We start from the raw sequence: 19,775 nt of genomic DNA on the forward strand, positions 1-19,775 counted from the left end.
GTTTTTTAGGATGCTCTCTTTTTCTCTTGTACATTTTCAACAGATAATGTATCGATGAATACACAATCAGCCGACAGTTTGTAGAATTCCACTTGTGGTGAATTATTCGATGTTTGTTTTGTAAAACAATATGACACTCACTGAACAAGTGTGGACACTTTCCTTATGTTGAATATTTTCGGAATAAACGAGGAGCGCTAAGCACACCAAGAAGGCCAGTTGCTCATGTGAATACATTGTATTATGAAATAAAAGGTAACAAGACGAACAAGTTTTTCTTAGCGCTTCTGAAATTAGCTCTGTAGCCTAATTAAAGCCCGGAGCTGTTAGGCGCAGTTATGTATTGCGTGTATACAGCTTTATCATTGGAACTTTCTGATTAAGTTGCTTACACAGGCTACGAAAGCTTTTTGTTATTTTTATCTGTACAAATCAAAGATGTCCTGCTATACTTTGTTGTTGAAAAATGTTCTATACATGACAATAGGCATGACAATACTGGCTATAGCACGACTATAGTAAGAATAATTTCAGAACGGTCCCTTTCTTTTACCATTGAATATAATGAATATCGATATCGTTAAAACATAAGATGCACATTACTTTTATATAACGTGTTAGACACTTAAGAAAATCTATGATTTTAAAGTCACAACCATCAAATCTTGTTTTAGCATAAGCTTACAACATTTTACATGTGGATCGGCACCACCATCATTGTATTGTTGATATAGTTATTATCGTTATTACTCCATATTTCTTGATAATCTAATCACAATTTGCAACAAGTATTTTATAACATATCGTCTTTAACCAGAAGGAGTATAACGAGCCACATTGGATTGGGAAGTGGTAATACATTTAATTTAGATATTTTGCTTTTTCTTTAGATGGTGTAAATTGTATGCTCTTTCTTTAAAAACCAGAAAAACTGAAATGATTCGCGCTACCACAACAAATGTTCCTACAGAGATGGTTAGTGCCCTTGCTGTTCTCCTTCGTGGTTTCCATTTCAGGACATTGGTACATTTACCCAAGGAAATGGTTGTTAATTGTGTGTTCAATAGTCTCTGCAGTACGTCTAGCTGCTTTTCTGGGAAAAGCAGTTCCATTTACACATTAAAATCTAAGGAGACTAGCTCCAGCTCATATTTGCTTCTGTCGGAGGGTTTTGCAATTTTGTTCGACCTCAGTTTTGGGGGGCCAATGGCAATTATACACAGAATGGTAACATCAGTGTCATTGGAACGCAAATTTTCAAAACACTTTTTCAGACTGTTTTGTTCTATCATTCAAACATATTTTTTAACATTTTTTTTCCTCTTGATTGAATCAATTTGATTTGAAATTGTTTTTGAAGAGAAAAGAAGAAGAAAGGGACAGCAAAGAGTAAAAGACATACCTTTGCTAGGCCAAGCGATGCTGCCGAGCCTTCTAATGGTTTCTAATTGATTATGTTGATGATTTTCTCTACCAAAACAACACATGTTTTATCGATAACAAATAATCATAATGCTTTTTTTTTTAGCATTTTGTGCTCAATTATGCAAATGAGAATCTAATTTGCATGACTTTAGTCCAGTGATGTTAATGACCTTCCGGTGCCGCAATTATCCATACATATAGTTTTGATTTTTTTTTCAGCCAACAGAAGAGAACATAACCTGCTATGTCTTTCTAATGGAAAAAGTTTTGTTTTTGTTTTAGATTGTCATAGAATACAAAGAAATAGCGTTTTGTAATGGTCCAAAATCTGATTGGTAGAAAGGTGACATCATAGATTTCAAATATTAGGGGATCCGGTAATTGATATACACCAAATTAGAGCCCAATAAAGAATGGCGAAAGATTAATGTTGGACGAATTTGATTCAAGACTCTTTTGTATTCACTGAATCTCACAGTTTGCCGGTTCATAGTTGTTTGTCTCGGGGGAGTCTGGGGTGTCATTTATTGCCTCCCTACGGTCATTCTGGCTGTAGGCAGCTGCCGGAGGCCTGTCAGCACTGGCCGCAGGGGAGGGGCAGATGTAACTGTTTCCCCGACCGATGGTGGACCCGCTACGATGGTTTTCATCAGAGATGGCGGACAGAGTACCCGACTCACTACTGGGCAGGGCGGCAGGCTGGTAGCTATTGGCCCCAGGGGACTCTGCGGTGTTGCAGACTGCCTCGCTAGGGTCATGCTGGCCGTATGTGTTGGACAGGGTGCGCTCTTGGTCAGTGGCCAGGGCAGGGGAGTTGTAACAAGGTGCCTTGTGGGAACGCTTAGCGGCCTCCCTAGGGTCATTCTGGTCATATGTGGTGGACAGGGTGCGCTCTTGGTCAGTGGTCAGGGCAGGAGAGTTGTAACAAGGTGCCTTGTGGGAACGCTTAGCGGCCTCCCTAGGGTCATTCTGGTCATATGTGCTGGACAGGGTGCGCTCTTGGTTAGTGGCCAGGGCAGGGGAGTTGTAGCAAGGTGCCTTTTTGGAACACTTAGCGGTCTCCCTAGGGTCATTCTGGTCATATGTGCTGGACAGGGTGCGCTCTTGGTCAGTGGCCAGGGCAGGGGAGTTGTAGCAAGGTGCCTTTTTGGAACACTTAGCGGTCTCCCTGGGGTCATTCTGGTCATATGTGCTGGACAGGGTGCGCTCTTGGTCAGTGGCCAGGGCAGGGGAGTTGTAGCAACGTGCCTTGCGGGAACGCTGAGCGGCGCTGGCATTCTGCTGGTAGGCAGAGGACTGGGTGGTACCCGGGTCGGGGAGGATGGATGGGTGCTGGTAGCATTTTTTGTCGGATTTGTCGCGACCATTGGGGCCATAGGCAGCCAGGACGGCGCCTTCCCTGTTTGGTGTCTGACGAGGGCGCTCGGTGCTGTACGGGCGGGACGGCACGGGGTGTGTCTGCGCGCGGGCGCGGCCTGCGTACGCTGCGCAAAGCTTAGCCTCTCCGTACGGGACGGTTTCTGACTGAGAAGAATCTGCCCTGCGCAGATCAGGGTGGTCTGCGAAACCACCCTCAGCGTAAGGGCTGATGACTGAATCTGTTTCTTTCAAGCTTTCGTGATCCTCGAAACGACCCTCAGCGTAAGGACTGATCACTGACTCATCCATGTTGCCATCTCCAACAGGCCACCTGGAGCAGGCAGTGATCTGGTGACCGTTACGGGACGGGCCTGCGGGGTTACCGGGGGCTTTGCGCCTGACCCTACGCCAGATGTACATAGCACATCCCCACACTCCCAACACTGCAAGTGGCGACAACAGACCAATAGCTGCGTACACAATGTACCACAGTAGGTCTCCATAGCCATCATCGCTCGCGCTTGTGGGCAATGGTGTAGTGCTGATGTCTGTGAGCAGCAGTGTGGTGCTGATGATGGTTGAGAATGGTGTCGTGTTCATGAGTGAGAGCTCTGTGGCTTGGGGTGTTGTTATGCCAGAGTGTGCGGGCTCGCTCGCCATGAAGACGGCAGTGTGGGAGCCAGTTTCCGAAGAAGCAGTACACGTGGTGTTCCCGAAGGCCAAGGGCTCGGTGGTCTCAAGCCAAAGGGTGAATCTGGACTTCCCCATGTAGTTGGAACACGAGCTATCATTTCCTGATTCCCCCAACAGGTTCTGTGGACCCTCACATTTCACCCAGCCCTCGGCCTTCAGGTCGGTCACCACTCTCACGGTTAGGTTGCCTGTCGGCAGACTGTCGTGTGTGGTCGTGTTTGTGTCGTACGTCATGTTCACCTGGTGGTGTAAGCCGTTAGGGAGGACAAAGGACACTACGGGCGATTGCTCCCAGAACACGTCGCCAACAGCTTCGTACTTGTACGCGGCGCTGCGTTCAACATTCACGATCTCTACCAGCGGCGCTGGGCAGGGCAGTGAATTGGGATTGACTGGCGCGGGAGAATTTAGGTTTAGTGCCGAGGCGGGACAGCTTGTCGTAGAGAGAACCAGTGCATTGAAGAACAGCTGATTGAACTTCAGGGTGTTCCCCTTGTGTTCGTACAGCTGGTCATTCGCACAGGTGCAGCGCGGAGGATTATCCAGGGTGATTCTGCGCCCTCTCAGCTCTCTCTTTTTCAAGGCAATGGTGGCAATCGCATTTTCATGCACAATCAGATATAATGGAAATGTCGATCTGAACCATCCGCCAGACAGGAAGGTCAGCCTGTTTCCCGACAGACTTAGGGAGCGCATTTTCGTGTTTGAGTGGAACGCGCCGGCAGCGATGTGAGAGATTCTGTTACCCTCCAGGTTCAGGACTAGCAGCCGCTCAAGACCGTGGAACATCCACGTGCCGATCGCTGTTAGTTTGTTTTCAACAGCGTGGACATATTCTACGGACTTGATCGCCTGCAAGGTTCCAGGTGCTACGTTAGAGATAAGATTGGCACTTACGTCAAGCCATTGCGGCTGCACACCCCGGAACGTGTCAGGTGACAGAGTCAGGATCTGGTTGTCCACAAGGATGAGGTGGGACAAGCTGGGCAGCCCATAGAAACAGCCATCCTGTATAATATGTATGGTAATGGCAAAGAAAATGTTTTATAAAAAATTACATGTACTATATCTATTGTATATTAGATGAGATCAATTAATACCTCTATAGACCTAGAACCAACAACCTACAAATAAGAACCGTACATATTTTTTACTGGGTCAGCAATTAAAAAAACGCTGTGTAATTCCCTTTTTTTTTTAGAAAAGTCAGTGATATAATAATGAATCCATAACATAACAAAGACCCTGGGTAACATACTCCGTGACGTATTTATGGTTTCCACCGAATTAGTTGCAACAATATGTAACATATATTATGCCGATGACAGGGGCAGTCTCAGACAAATAACGACGAACAGGAAAGAAAACGAAGCCCCAATGTTACCGATAGCTTAACAGGACAAAGGAACTTGTGTACATCTATCTGCAAGCGTTCTTTAAGACTATCCAGAGAGGATGCCCTACTGTACTATATATTTTTCTGTTTATGAACACCTCACCTCCAGATGAGTCAGGTTGTTCTCCAACAGCAGCAGATACTTGAGACCGTCCATCCCAGCAAACGTGCCGTTCCTCAGAGTCTGGATATTGCTCCGCCAGATGACCAGGGTAGACACCTGTGGCAACTTAGCAAACGCCCCTCCCTCTATTGCCGTTAGGATACAACCCACAAACCACAGCCTGCAATATCTACCACAGGGGATCTGAGTGAGGAGCTCTGTCTTTTGAGTGTCAAGCTCACCAACATCGTTGTCAACGATCATGATGTTGGTTCGGGCGGGTGGTAGGGAAGGGTTCTGAGTGGGACCCCCCTGGGTAGGCCTTGTTTCATTTGAGCACACCTGACAGGATTGGAACACCTGACTCAAAGCAACGGTTCGAAAGGGACCTTGGTAGCTGTATGCTTCACTTGGGTATTTGGTCCACTTGTACCGGTACGCTCCAATATCATACCGGTACTCATGACCATCCCTGCTGCCGCCTACACCACACTTTGCCACGGACACCTTACGGCAGCTCTGCCAGCTACCGGCGTCTATACGTGACACCATGAGCTGCAAAAGCAGCAACAAGCAGACATTTGCCATCAGCTTAACGGCCATGATACAATTCTAACGCACCATACGATTGATATCAACAAGGTACAGGGGAAACGCTATAGCATCATACTCAACTTACCAAAAGAAACAACAAAATGTTTTACCGTTATACCACAGGACCTGGGCAGTGCAGAAAACAGCCGTGCTACCTGCAGTGGCGCAACAGCGCTCTGACTCAACAAGATGTCCTTCCTACGTGATTAAGTCTTAGTTATTTTTAATACACAGGCGCTGGATTCCCCGAGGAGCAGCAAAAGCATTCTTATGCCTCAGGTATTCACGTTTGACGTGCGTCACCATATTTGTTCTTATTAGTCTGAAAGAGGAAAACACGGAACGGTTCAATGATATATTTTGATAAAAGTTCCCTTTGTGCTACACATTACTTGCTGATTAAGTCGACTGCTATATGAATAATTTAAACTAGCCTCGAAAATGTCGGTTTGTTGAATTTTTAGTTAGGGAACAGGGTTTTTCATAAAAGAACACCAGGCTACTTTTGTTGTTAAAATGCGTTAAATGATTTGCCACGGGCGCAAGAGAGCCTTTTGAAATGATACACGGTAATTATCAGCTGATAATTGTGCGACATGTACACGGCATCCATACGACTGTCTCCAGTGTGTTGTCGTGAAGCTGTCGTGCCACCGGTATCCTGAGGCATTGGCATGGTAGCACGCTAGGAGGCGTTTTTGCGACATATCAAGTACTACTACTTACATTGAAGAACCCATGACTCAGCTATTTGATTCGATTGCTCACGCGTGGTATTATAACTTTGTTTACACGACACCTTAGAGGTCAATCTAGGTCAGGGAAACACTTTGCATTCAAGCAAAAAGATTAAAAAGATATTCAAGGCGTACGGATACTCCTTTATTCCCATACACGGCTTTTCTGCTTCAGATGTATTTCCTGGAAGAGACCACCTCCCGGCCTAAGGGTGCGCAGTCTCGAATTGAGACCCCAAATGAACTAGGGTGTGCACCGTTGTAGCTGAATTAATACTAGTTATCTTGCTTCAGGATAAATCCTTTAAGAACCCTATTGACAATGTATTGCGCCCGGAATTTTCAACCTGACAGGGAGGAAGCAAAACAGACAATCCGACTATTATTAATAAAACACCCCTCGCCTAGCCCCGTCGTCCTGGCGCACAAGACCCGGCGTCGAGGTCTGTCTGGCCACGTGCTGCGGTCAAATTAGACCAAAGACGCCTGTCGGTCACCTCACATACTTTCACTTTTCAAAAAAGAGCCGCTCCCATTGGCTGTCTATGGCAAGGGCTTTTTTTAATGTCACGCAAAAAAGCAAATCGGCCGCAGCGATTCCTTGGTGCCAGGTGGCGCGCCTCGCCAGTGCCCTCGGTCGGGCCCGTCAGACACGGCCGCCCAGGCTGGTGGCGCCGAGAAAGTCAAGTCTACCTGTGCTCGGCCTCTTGATGACGTCATAGCTGAAGTCCAGAATCAAACAAACTAACTTTTCAGGAATAAGACAACACTGACGCAGAAACTTATATCAGTTATAGTTAAGTTATAGTTTTGTTCATCCGTAGCTAATTTGCATAATTAATGAAGAAATTTTACAAATCTCCTGCATTACATGATAAGACCTGACTTGGGCTGCATCGGGATTGTTTCGGTTGGAAAACAAACATATGTCATGCAGCGGGTGTGCTGTTTATTCTAAATGAAGACAGGGTCATGATTTTTAACGAAGCAGTGTACATAATTATATTGTTACATTCGCCAAGAAGGTTATGTTTTCGGTAGCGTTCGTGGTTTATGGGTTTAATTGTAGATTGTATTAATATTTGATATGTGGGTAGATCCAGAACGATCAAATTTTGGGCTCACTAGCGGCTTGTTATTGTACTCCTGTTGAACGTCCGTGTTGGATATCTCGAGTTCTGGACATGCCATGGCTATGATTTTAGAGTGGTAGATGTGTAGATACAATGTAGCTCTTGAGTAAATAGTGTAGGTTTGGGCCCCTTAAGCATGTTTTTTTTTAAACTGAAGGGACAAATTATAGTATTTCCAAACTTTGAAAGGAATATTCTAAGAAAGGAATAGTGATATGGTTTTTGGTATGTAAATATCTCGAATTATGTTTCATATACTAGTAGTTCAATATTGATTATGCAAATCAATATCTAATCTGCATCATCAAGGAAGAAATTTCATAAATTCACTATATTGAACCATTGAATGACGATTCCAACTTGTGACATTTGTAACTGACATAGAGGACAACACCATAGATATGCATTGTGCAAATGAAGTCCTTATTTGCATAATCAATTAGAAAATGCTATAATCAGTTGTAAATGACGGAAATGTCTTACATGTACCGTATGATGTAGCATGTGGAATTCATGTACGGGCGAGCGTAATGTAAATTTTATGGATGACATCCTCTGCAGACTTCAAAAATAATGCAATAGGGCGAAAAAAAGATGGGTAAAAATACAAGATGACTAAATTTTCAAAATAGACACAATAAACGTCGTAACAAGAATAGAAGTGACAACCACACTCATGACTTCCATAGTGATGCCACTTTTATAACTATCCAACTATAGCTTCACTTCAGTCACTAGTCATTGCTACCTCGTTGGTGTCACTTCTACAAGTACAATCAGTACACACAACACATTTTCCCATTTTGATACATTCTTGTCGTGTTGACCATCTCCAAAAAAAAATTTCTGATATCAGGCGAAAATTAATGAGCGCGTGGATGTCATCCATAAAACTTACCTGCTGTGGCCTAAATTAAATTTAATTTCACGCTTTCTAAGAGTTGTTTTGCTTTCACCGCATCTAATCGCATTTTCCACATCATCACCAGTAATTCAACAGGCAGTTTTAATTGCAAGTATTTTTGTCGATGAAAGAATCATAAATAAATATCATATCCCATTTCTCTTGCTTATTTGCCATTTGACTCATATGGTATGCACCCGACCGAGAAACTCTCTTTTCACTTCGTTGCGTTTGATGCTGTTTAAATGAGATTCAAGATGGCGGCCGGCGTCTACGTGTTTTTTGTGTCGTCTGTAGTTTGTTTGCTTTTCTGTTTATCCTTTGCAGAATTATACAGCGAAGAAGACGCAGTAGTACGACTTGACGCTGTCTCACTAAACAGAACTATTTACAACGTGCCGAATGTGTTTTTAGTGGAGTTTTATTCCAGTTGGTGTGGCCACTGTGTCAACTTCGCTCCCACTTGGAAAGCTCTGGCCAGAGACACACAAGGTAACGTATGTACGATCTGATCGTGACATTTTTGTACAAAACTGAATAATTTTAACAACTGTAAGTCTGGAAATCTTTATTCTATGACCAGCAATAAACTTTATTGTCGTATTTTCATATTCAGGTAAAATCATGTTGTTTTTGTTGTGTCTACAGCTGTCACATGCAAGAGAAACGTGTGAAAGTCTGGGTTTCCGGAATCAATGGGGTGGGCTGGGCTTGCGGGCTGGGCTAGTGGGCTGGGCTAGTGGGCTGGGCTAGTGGGCTGGGCTAGTCAAGTCCAGGGGAAGTATCAGAACACTGTCATTAGTTGTGTATGTTTTGAACTTAATAATTTCGTCTAACAGTTAACTTTTGGCTTCGTGAATTTAATTTCAAATAAGTGAAAGTGAATGAACTCAAGAGCTTATCTTACAATTTCTTACACTGGTCATGACAGAAAAGACAGACATCAGTCTGTCTAAGAACATCAAATGACTTATACGGCTTGTATACCAAGTATATTTCAGCCTCAAATTGCTTCGGTCTTAAAACCAGCTGACTAACTCCAAATAACTGGTAAATAGTTAGGAGCTGCGATTTTTGCTTTGCATGTATGGACTCAATTTGGATTTGAATTTGTTGTCTTCTAGTTACTTATCAGACATTGAGGTCGCATAACACAGTATTTATGGGCGACCCCCGTGGACAAAAGTAAATTGGGCACAAAATAGGGTGTCGCAGTTGTTGAAAAGCCATAGAAATTTTTCTGCGCACGTCAGCGAGTCGGAAACTGTGGTGAATAGTAGAGGGATACGTAAGTTTTGAGGCTGTATGATTTGGGTTACGATGTATGTTTGGCTGGGTAGAATTTCGCGCATGAATTCGGTTCCCGTTACTTCCGTGTGTCGGCTGCAGTATGGTGAACTCTGCTGGGGGTCATTTTAAAGTGTTCTTTCTGGGAAAACGAGCAGGCAAACTTAAGCTCATTTTCACATATCTTGTAGATTCTACCCTCAACTCCAACATATCGAATTCTTGTTAATTACTTTTGCGCCCTGGTATATTTTTTTGAGTCGTCGAACCACCTCACTTTGGGGTCCTTAACCATGTAAATCCCCATAGGCGAAAAACTGTGTTCTGCTACCCTGAGTCTCTTCGTAATCCAGGATTTACCACAACCTTCCACCATGTCTCAGCTACATGGATCATGGGACAGTTACATGTACCTGATCAGGGCCACACAAATTTTATTTGTTGCTTCTCTGTCCATTTATTTCATTTTCAACAACAAAATTAAGTCCCAAGAGTAAATAAAACAAACCTGTAAATATTACCATTCAGAGCCACATTCACATAATTTCAGTCTAAAACAATGCCTTTTAATTTTTTTTATTCAGAACATTAGTAACAAATCAAATGATGGGATTCATTGTGTGAAACGTGACATTAAAGTTTTTAACTCATGACACTCCTCAGGCTGTTGTTTCTTTGTGTTATTCAAGCTGTACATGTGTATATCTTTACCCAGACCTTTTGAAAAAAATTCATTATAATTATTTCTTTTTTACCTGTCGGTCCAATTTTTTCTGAAAAAATCTGAGAAGCAACAAATAGATTTGGTGTGGCCTAACATCGCACAAAATGTTTACAGAAAATGACAACGAACATATGAATTGCTGCTTTCTTCACATACTGAACAGTGTGCTAACAGGCTTTGATGCGAAATAGCCTTGCCGATTGGATATTTACCCCTGACTTCTGAAAGTGACATAATTCGACATGTGACTAGCTTGTTGAATGCGTGGATTTACAATAAACTGGTGCAATTTGAGTTACTCAGGAATAAAAGGTATTTGAGTAGCCTACAGTTGATTTGACTCTCCTAAGATCCCATTCACACTCAGGAAAACGATTCGAATAAAACATGGTTATCAGAATAAAACGACCCAATTCGAATAAGTTTCTGCAGTGTGAACGCTCCCAAATCACTTGGATTTCGTCGAAGTGAATTGTTCGCGGAGGTGGATAGAACTGGGGCAAGTGGATAGAACTGCGCTGCGGGGAGTCCCGATTCGTGCGATTTGGCAGTGTGAACGCGCAAGTTTATTGTTTATTGTTTATTGAAAAGATCTCCATTAGTGAATACATGTACAATTCTGACAATGCGTCACTAATCTTCCTGGAGTCTTAAGACAAACACTTAACATAATATATTAACAGAACATTGAGACTATTTACACCTTAATTCACAACCTATCCAACCAACCTAAATATACACTTAACGTTATACTTAAAGGAAGACATTACCGCAAAACCTTATTCTTAAAATAAAAGTAAATGTAGTTGTGAGATCGAGTAGCTGAGAGGTCAGAGGTCAGTATTAAATATTCTAAACATTAATTCTATATACATAGTTGTCAATAAATGTCTTACCACCAGTGCTGCAGAGGTTTGTAAGTTTGTGTCTGTGTATTTAGTCTGTCTTTGATGTGCTTTTTGAACATGGACGGTGTGGCTGATTTGAAGTGTTGTGGTAATGAGTTGTAGGATTTAACACACCTGTAAAGGAAAGTCCTGGTAGCAGCAGAAGTTTTGGGTTTGGGCAATCTTAATCCCCCCCCTTGAGCTAGTCGGGTGTTGTGTCGGTGGGTATTTTTGATTGCATGTAGTCTTTTGTAGGTAGCTTCTGGTTTCTTAGCTGTAAGGATTTTGTGGAACATAGTGAGGGTTCGGGTATAAAGTCGTTCGTTTACCTTTGGCCAGTTCAGTTTTCTATGTAAGTCATCAGTGTTAGAAGTGTACTTTGCATTAAGTACTAGCCTGGCAGCCTTATTTTGCAATGTCTGTAGTTTATTTAAATGAGATTGGGAACTCGCAGACAGAAGACATGCACAATAATCCATGTGACTCAGAACAAGTGTTTGTGCAACAGTTTTTAACGTGTCGCTAGTAAAGAAGTCCCGAGATTTAGCCAGTGCTGCTAGTGCGCGTGCCATTTTAGATGTTACTTTGTCCAGATGTTGAGCCCAGGTTAACTGCTGGTCCATCAACATTCCTAGAAGCTTAGCCTGCTCAACCTGTTCTATCATTTTGTTGCTCATCGAAAGCTGCAAGGCTGGTTTATGTTTTAGTTTGTAACGACTTCCAATGACCATAGATTTGGTCTTGTCAACATTGAGCACCAGTCTGTTAGCTTGAACCCAGTTATTAATATGGGTAAGTTCAGCTTGAAGAGTGGCTTGTACCTCTGCTATGCTGGGGCCTGCAGCAGATGGAGTTGTATCGTCTGCGTACATTACTACGTCACAGTGTTTTACCACTGCGGGTAAGTCGTTAGTATATACGCAGAACAACAGTGGACCTAAACAGCTACCCTGTGGTACTCCACTATTTATCTCTCTGTAAGTCGAGATATCACCATTTACAAAAACGGCCTGCATCCTGTTTGTCAAATAACTTTGCATCCAGTGTAGGGCAGAATGTAGGGTAAAATGTAGCGGGAACTACCACCATACTCCGGAAGCGGGACCAAGATTGCAAAATTTGGTAGCGAAAACTTGGGAGGGACGTCAGCGAATCTCGAATCGGCCACGCATTCGATCAAAAAGACGTTTCTGGAAGAAGTCGCCCGCCATGGAACGAACAAGATCGGAAACTTTTCACACAAAAAACATCGCCAGACTTGAAGGTTGCCGACCTCGATACGGCGCCGCAGAAATAATTTTTGTGAGAACCATGCGGCGCAGGGTCGGCGCCATTTTGAAAGTTGATTGTTGTTGTCTGTTGTACGCTTGGGTGGCGGCGGATTCTTGTCATGAGGGTTTGATTCCGAATTTTTCGTAGCTCACAAAAAACACGCCTTTTGCGCTTTGACGCTATGAATTTGACTGTATTTCTGCCTAGAAATTCGTAGATTTACACCAAATATTCCGTAGTGGCTTTGTATTTTTTTCTGCGACGCCATTTTGCTGTTGTTGTCTGCACGCTAAGATGACGCGGACATTTTCTAAGTCTTGTGTAACATCGTAGCACAACGTGAACTTCGTAACTGTTTTGTATATTTTATGGACAAACTTCTAAATCGTAGCGTAGAATAATATTGATAAATACGATTGTGTAAATATGCAGCTCAGCTCGTAACGAATTTGTGTTGTTTACGTCAGCATGCTTTCACTGCATTTTGTAGAAGAAATGACGACAAACTTTCCATTTAAAATTTATGTTTTATTTCTTGAAGAACGATGAACTTCTTGTTCCTGTGTGAATTACTAGTGTAATGTGTGCACGTTTTTGTAAAGGATAAGAGTTTAATAGATCGTGACCGTATATAACAAAACCAGAAATCGTTGCCGCGACATTAGAGGGAGGGGGGTGGGGGTGAATTCGCGTAATGAAAAAGTCGCGTAATAAAGATTTAGCGCTCGACTAGTGGGCGCTAAAAACGCTAAAATTAAATTACCGCAATAAAATCAAGAATTACAGTATCTCTCTTTATTTTACCCACAGACAGGAAGAAGACACTTCACATTTTCTGGCCATGATCGACCAATCACGTCCATGCTTCTGCTGACGGTGCAGAAAACCAGCTTCCATGATGATGATGAGAGCTCTGCCGCCCTAAGGGACCCTATCCTTCTCACAGCGTCATCGGACAAACATATATGTGTATCCTTATAAAGAAATATTTGACAATGTGTTAATTGGTCTCTATCCCTCCTTACTCATAGCCTGGGTACCATCCAGATAGTAGTTTGCTCCTATGTTTGCTTCTGCTATCTATCTTGAGACCTGCACACTCAAACCGCTTGGTGCTAACATCAATTAATGAGCGAAGTAAGGAATGGGTTCAGTAGAGCGTTTGTTTGATGACAACAGGCCTCCCACAAGTGGATGGAACGCCTGACAGTTCGAACGATCACTTGAACCCATTCCATAATTCGCTCATGCGTAGGGACCAATCAGCGCCTGCATCGAAAATTTGGACAATTCAAGATGTTAACGTGGTCCAGGATCGCAGATGGAACAGCAGAGAAGCGATATATATATAATGTATAATGAATGTCAGAGCTAGAAGCGACTGTATATAATGAACGCCGGAGCAAACCACAAAAATCAAATCACAAATCACAAACTATTTTCCATATGGTACCCATGCTACCTTACTCAAGAGAGTAAACACACAGACACACACATACATAGTACGGCGTGTGTATTCAGTAAGAGCCTCTACATCCAGACTACTAGCGTGCACCATCCCTCGGGACTCCCGTTCATACATGTCTATTGATAGTGGCGTGGAAATCTACTAACAGTTTGTACGTCTATTATGTCCCCTAAACATGTTTACATAAACTTAACTCCAAGAAGACCACACAAGTATTTATGATAAAATCTGATAATGTAGATTAAAGCAAGCTAGGATGTTAAGTAAGTTGCTTGGTTAAAACAAAGGTAATCATATCATAGTGCTGTACAGTCTTCTCAAATGTAAACAATCCTTGCTAGACTTAAATGTGTCAAGTCATTTTTCAGAGTCAACCTATCTTCTAACACAGAAATTTGGACAAACTGAGTCCTTGTCACCACAATCCCCAAGAAAACAACGATTAAGCTACTCGCAATGCAGTGATATTTTTGTAATGTAAAGTAGTTTACTTAATAAGTGTGTGTGTGTGTATTTCTACTGGGACTAGATTTTGTGATAGGAGAAGAAAGGATCTAAGACAGCTTTTCCCAAAACAAGACATCTAAAGTTTGTATGGCAAATACACAACTGTATTCTAAGAATGCCCTAATATGATCAGTTTGTGATTATACAAGAAATGTGACCAGTCCTATACAGGTACAATTTCAAGGAACTAACATCAATTTGAATCTTCTAAGTAAATGTATCTGTCCAAAGTAATTTTTTTTTTACTTCTTGCAAAATTCATTTTGCCTGTCCTACCATGTGCCTACTTCATCATCATCATACAAAGTACATGTACATTTTTGTATGATAAAATAAGTTCATGAGAATATCTTTTTAACATGGTTCTTTGAAATTCACCCAAAATGCTCAAGGAGATGAACTACTGCAGCCTTTATGCTCTTTAATTCATTACAGGTTTGTCCAAAGCTTTTCGTATTTTGTAGGAGTTTTAGTGACTCAGACCTGACAGGGTCTCTGAGTCTATCTGCTCTTGGTAAGGTACAGTGTCCATTGGGTCTTCTTTGTACAGCATTGACTTGCTTGTCTGACACTCAGGCTGTTCATGAGCTGGGTTGTACAGGGCGTGAGATGTGCTGTCCTTACACTTTTGCTGTCCATGAGCTGGGTTGTACAGGGTGTGAGATGTGATGTTCTTACTCTTTAACTGTCCATGAGCTGGGTTGTACAGGGCGTGAGATGTGCTGTCCGAACTAGGCTGTCCATGAGCTGGGTTGTACAGGGCATGAGATGTGCTGTCCTTACTCAAGCTGCTGTCCATGAGCTGGGTTGTACAGGGCATGAGGTGTGCTGTCCAAACTGGGCTGTCCATTAGCTGGGTTGTACAGGGCGTGAGATGTGCCCTCAAGCTGTCCATGAGCTTTATTGTACAGGGTGTGAGATGTGCTCTCCTTACTCTCAGGCTGTCCATGAGCTGGGTTCTGCTCTTCTGACTTAGTGGGCTTCGATCCATTGTCGTAGATCCTGCTTACGCTTGAAGTCTCATTTTCTTCACCCACTCCATACGGACCTTTCCCTCCACTTGCTCTCAGAATGCCGTTTCCTACTTCTGCATCCTCATATTCATGATCAGTCTCTGCGTCGTCTTCTTCAGGCAGCAGTTGGCCAACTGGTTGTTTGACGCTTGTTGCCTGTTGGTCAGTGCCATTGCCCAGTGGTGTAGAATCTGCCTCAGTATTTCCTCCTGTGGTATCTTGTGGTGTGTCGGGACAGCCTTCTCCATACAGGGGGATTCTAAAGGCATCGATTTGCCCAAGATCATCCTTGTAGGCCACTGCATATGGCTTGATCTCTGGCCCTTCGTCTTCGTCATAGGCAACTGCATACGGCTTGATGTTTGGCCCGTCATCTTCCTCATAGGCCACTGCATATGGCTGGATAGTGTTGTAGTCTCCTGATGCCTGGTTTAGGGCAGGGTTCGGTCGGCTGTCTGTTGCTGAGTTGTCAGGTGCTTGCCTTTCAGCGGAGTCAGAGTACACCACTGCATACGGCTCGATCTTCTGGCTTCCCTCTGTTTCGGAGGAGGCGGGATCATCATCTGTGCCGGTTGGTTGGTCATGATTTGCCGCACCAGTCTCATGCCAGCGCTTGTAGATGAAGAGGACACCTACTGTTGCTAACATGAGGAGGAGGGGCCCAACAACAGCACCGGCCATGGCCAGGATGTAGGTGCTGTTTTTGTTGGTGATCGGGTCTCCCCCAACGACAATGATGTAGTCTTCTTCGGTTGTTTGTTGAGAGACTGGCATGTCATTTGTGGAGGACAACTCCATGTAGACCTCAGTGGGAATGGTATTGTTGTAGTTGATGGTTTTAGGAACTGCCGTGTTCTTCTTTGAAGCCATGAACTCAGTTCCCTCTTGTGGCCTGTCAGTGGCTGTTTGGCAGACATCTTTGCTGATGGAGAAAAGGGAAGTTCCTTTGACTTTGGCTGGTGATGCACACCTCAGGCGGTAGGGATCGTTGATGAACTTGAGGTGTGGTAGGTTGCAGATGAACCACGTTAGATTCTCGTCGCATTGCAGCTTGTTTGATGTGATTGACAGGCTGAAAGGTCCCTTTATCTCTGAGTCAGTCTCGAGACGTGTGACATCGATGTCGATAGTAGTGATGCGATTGTTTCGTAGGTCGGTAAAGGTCAATGCTGTAGGCTGTAGAAGCGCATCGACTGGTACGGATGTCAGTTGGTTGTAGCGTAAGTGCAGCTTGTCCAGCTCATGTAGCCCACGGAAGGCATGCTTTGATACGGCCGAGATCTCGTTCTTGTTGATGAACAAGTGCGTAAGTCTTTCGAGCCCAAGAAAAACATCAGAATCTGCAGGGAAAGGAAGATGGTTTATGACTATGAGTAACTGTTAGAATAGTAGGAATTATTACAGGTCTAGGGGCAAACTTCTAAAATGCATTGTATCAATGATTTTGTCATTCATGTTGACTTATTTGGAGATGGTTTTGAATGATTATTACATTTTTGACAGATTGGAATGGAAACATGGAAGGAAAGATTGTCAGGACCTCCCAAAAAACCAAAGATGGTTCATAATTATAAGTTTTGTAGTTTTTCCTGTAACCAAGGCGACTAAACCTGTTGCTCCAAAACTAATTATACTCCCACTCATAGTTGTTGATATTCATGTTAAAGTAAATTGTGTTCAGACAAATCAAGTCACATTGCACATCACATGCAGGAAGTGATCGTGACTCCAGTTCCAAGTAATATTCATCAATATACATCTCTTTTAGCAGTACAAGAGAGAGGAAAAAAATTTTCAAAAACACTCATCCTAAACCTTAGTGCTGGTAGATCTTTAAACATCTTCTTCTGAAGAAGAACTCGCACCATGACCTGTTGCACCTATTTTGGCAGGCTTGTTGAAACCGGTTTTGTTTCCAGGCTTTCATTTGAGCCAAAAATGTCATGTTTTTTTTCATAGAATCTTTTGAAAGCCTACATGGATATTGCTTCGAGAATAATTTTTCAATAGACCGTTCCCACTTCCCATAGACTTTCCCATCAAGTTAAAGTGCAAACAAATGAAATTTTTGAAAGTGAGAAAAATGTTGTATGATCACAAACTGAGCCTGGGTCTTTCTCCAAATAGTGACATGCATTATGTTTATGACGACGGTAAGACATCCAGGTAAAACAATGTTCAAATAAAATTCAATCTCTACAACTAGATAAAAAACGGAGATTTACTTTCATTCTAGACGTTTCAAGTGACATCCATCACTCTTCTAGTGACGCTGCAGAAGAGTGATGGATGTCACTTGAAACATCCGGAAGTAAATTCTCCGTTTTATCCAGTTGTAGAGGTTGAATTGTATTTGAATAGTGACATGCATATTTTGTACAAAATCTAGTTGTCTTGTTGCCCTAAAAAATAAGGGCTGTCTTAGGTCCTTGTTGGCAGTTTTTGTTTCTGTCACAGCCTACTCAAGAAAAATGCTACAACATATCGTAATTGTGCCACAGCCTAGTACAAGGAATGCAACCACACCATTACCTAGACTTGAGATTCGGTTGTCGCACAGTCTGAGCATCGTCACTGATGATAGACCCTGGAATGCCCCGGGCTGGATGGTGGAAACGTTCGACCTTTCGATCTGTAGGTTTCGTAGACTTGGGACGTTTGGGAAAGACCGCTCCAGGAGAGTAGAGGAGCGGAGATGGTTGATGTAGATTACTTGAGTGTCTTTGGAGAAGCCAGTTGGTATGGCATCAAGACACACTTTGAAGCTGTACACAAGTCCTCCATGCCCAATCCAGGTACAGGGGGAGCCCTTCCCATGGTCAAGATGGGGACAGGTACAACTAGAACTTTTCCCTTGGCTTGTCAAAAATAATAGATCGAATATTGGGACGTTGGGACCGCCGCAGCTGACAGGGCACCTTACAGCGGCTACTGGCTCAGAAAGTAGGAGCCCGAAGGCCAGCAGAAACAAAACCAGCGGCTTGGTCGGTGGCATCTTCAGAAGTGATCAGTGTGTCTCACTGAATTTCTTTATGCATTACAACACCTGCTCTGTCTGTCATACAGACATTACTATTTATGAGGAAAAAGAAATGTTGTAATTTCCTGTTTCCCTACCTACGAAAGAAAACCCTGCCGAAATCTTTATTCAGCCTGCTTCCTGTTGAAGTAAAAACACTACTTGTCCATTCTAAAGAAGCAGAAATGTATGATAATCTATTACATGTATGCACAAACTTAAAGTTTGGCTTTGAAAGACAAGTCTCCTCATGCATTTCAATTTACGTTGTTCAACTGTATTTCCAGCCTAAAAAGATTAAAGGATTTTTGAAAGGATGGGGTAAAAAAAATTTGTTCCCAACAAGCAAATAATCCCGGGACGAGGAACAGGTCTTGAGCTTGGATGATATGCCATTGGCCTTTATTTTGCAGGTACACATGTACAATAATCTCTTATTGTTGTTGCTTTGGATGAAAGATTCACTGTATTTGTTGACACCTATGCTCCCAGCTGCCTTTTTCGAAATTTGTAACTCAGAATTGACAATCAGATTATTTTGTAAAGTCATGCTGACTCACGTTGCCTAACACGAAAGGAATTTGATTCTGCCTGGCAAAGTGTAAACATGTAATTTGATACTCGAGTGACATGAGTAGTAATAATAATAATAATCACCAGGTGTATTTTGCCAGCCAGTAGGTACCCAAATTATGAGTAATGAGGCTGATTAACGTGGTCGAGGCACCTCCTCGAGCACGGGACCCCCATTTTACGTCCCTCCCGGAAGACGATTTCGTGGAAAGCTTCGTGAGGCTACAGCAATCCGGACGTCCTTGGTTGGTCTCCCATCCAAGCACTGTCCGGACCGCGCGTTGCTTAACTTCCGAGATCGAGTGTAGCACAGCCCCTCGCAAGCTGATACGTTATCATCTCCGTGTTGTAAACCGTATTCATTTACAAGAAATGAATTTCACAGGGAAAGGGGACATTGGCAGCAGCAGCCCTGCTGGAAAATAAAAATATAATAATGCAAATATCTGATGGACATGCAGCCATTCTCTTATTGGTTGATTTCCTAATTGCAATGTGTGTGTGTGTGTCTGTCAACAAGATAACTCAAGATTTGTTTTCTTACTTGGCGTGTTGGTGGGATGTGATGAACACTAGAAATGATTAGATTTTGGGCCCCCTGTTATTACAGCAGAACTTCCGGTTTTTATATCTCGTGTTTGAACAAGCTATGGATACGATCTATGGCATAGAAAGCTCAAT

The 19,775-nt window shown here is 42.9% G+C and overlaps 1 protein-coding gene across 1 annotated transcript in view; it reads left to right on the forward strand.

The window, feature by feature from the left end:
- Window positions 1-8,586: 8,586 nt before the first annotated feature.
- Window positions 8,587-19,775, forward strand: part of LOC118420923 (sulfhydryl oxidase 1-like) — a 25,044-nt gene continuing 13,855 nt past the window's right edge. Inside the window, exon 1 of the mRNA XM_035828000.1 lies at window positions 8,587-8,836. Within this exon, the coding sequence (XP_035683893.1) occupies window positions 8,590-8,836 (247 nt within the window). The 5' untranslated portion in view covers window positions 8,587-8,589. The remainder of the gene's footprint in view (window positions 8,837-19,775) is intronic.

This window comes from Branchiostoma floridae, chromosome 8 (genome assembly GCF_000003815.2).
Source record: "Branchiostoma floridae strain S238N-H82 chromosome 8, Bfl_VNyyK, whole genome shotgun sequence".
Classification (NCBI taxonomy): domain Eukaryota; kingdom Metazoa; phylum Chordata; class Leptocardii; order Amphioxiformes; family Branchiostomatidae; genus Branchiostoma; species Branchiostoma floridae.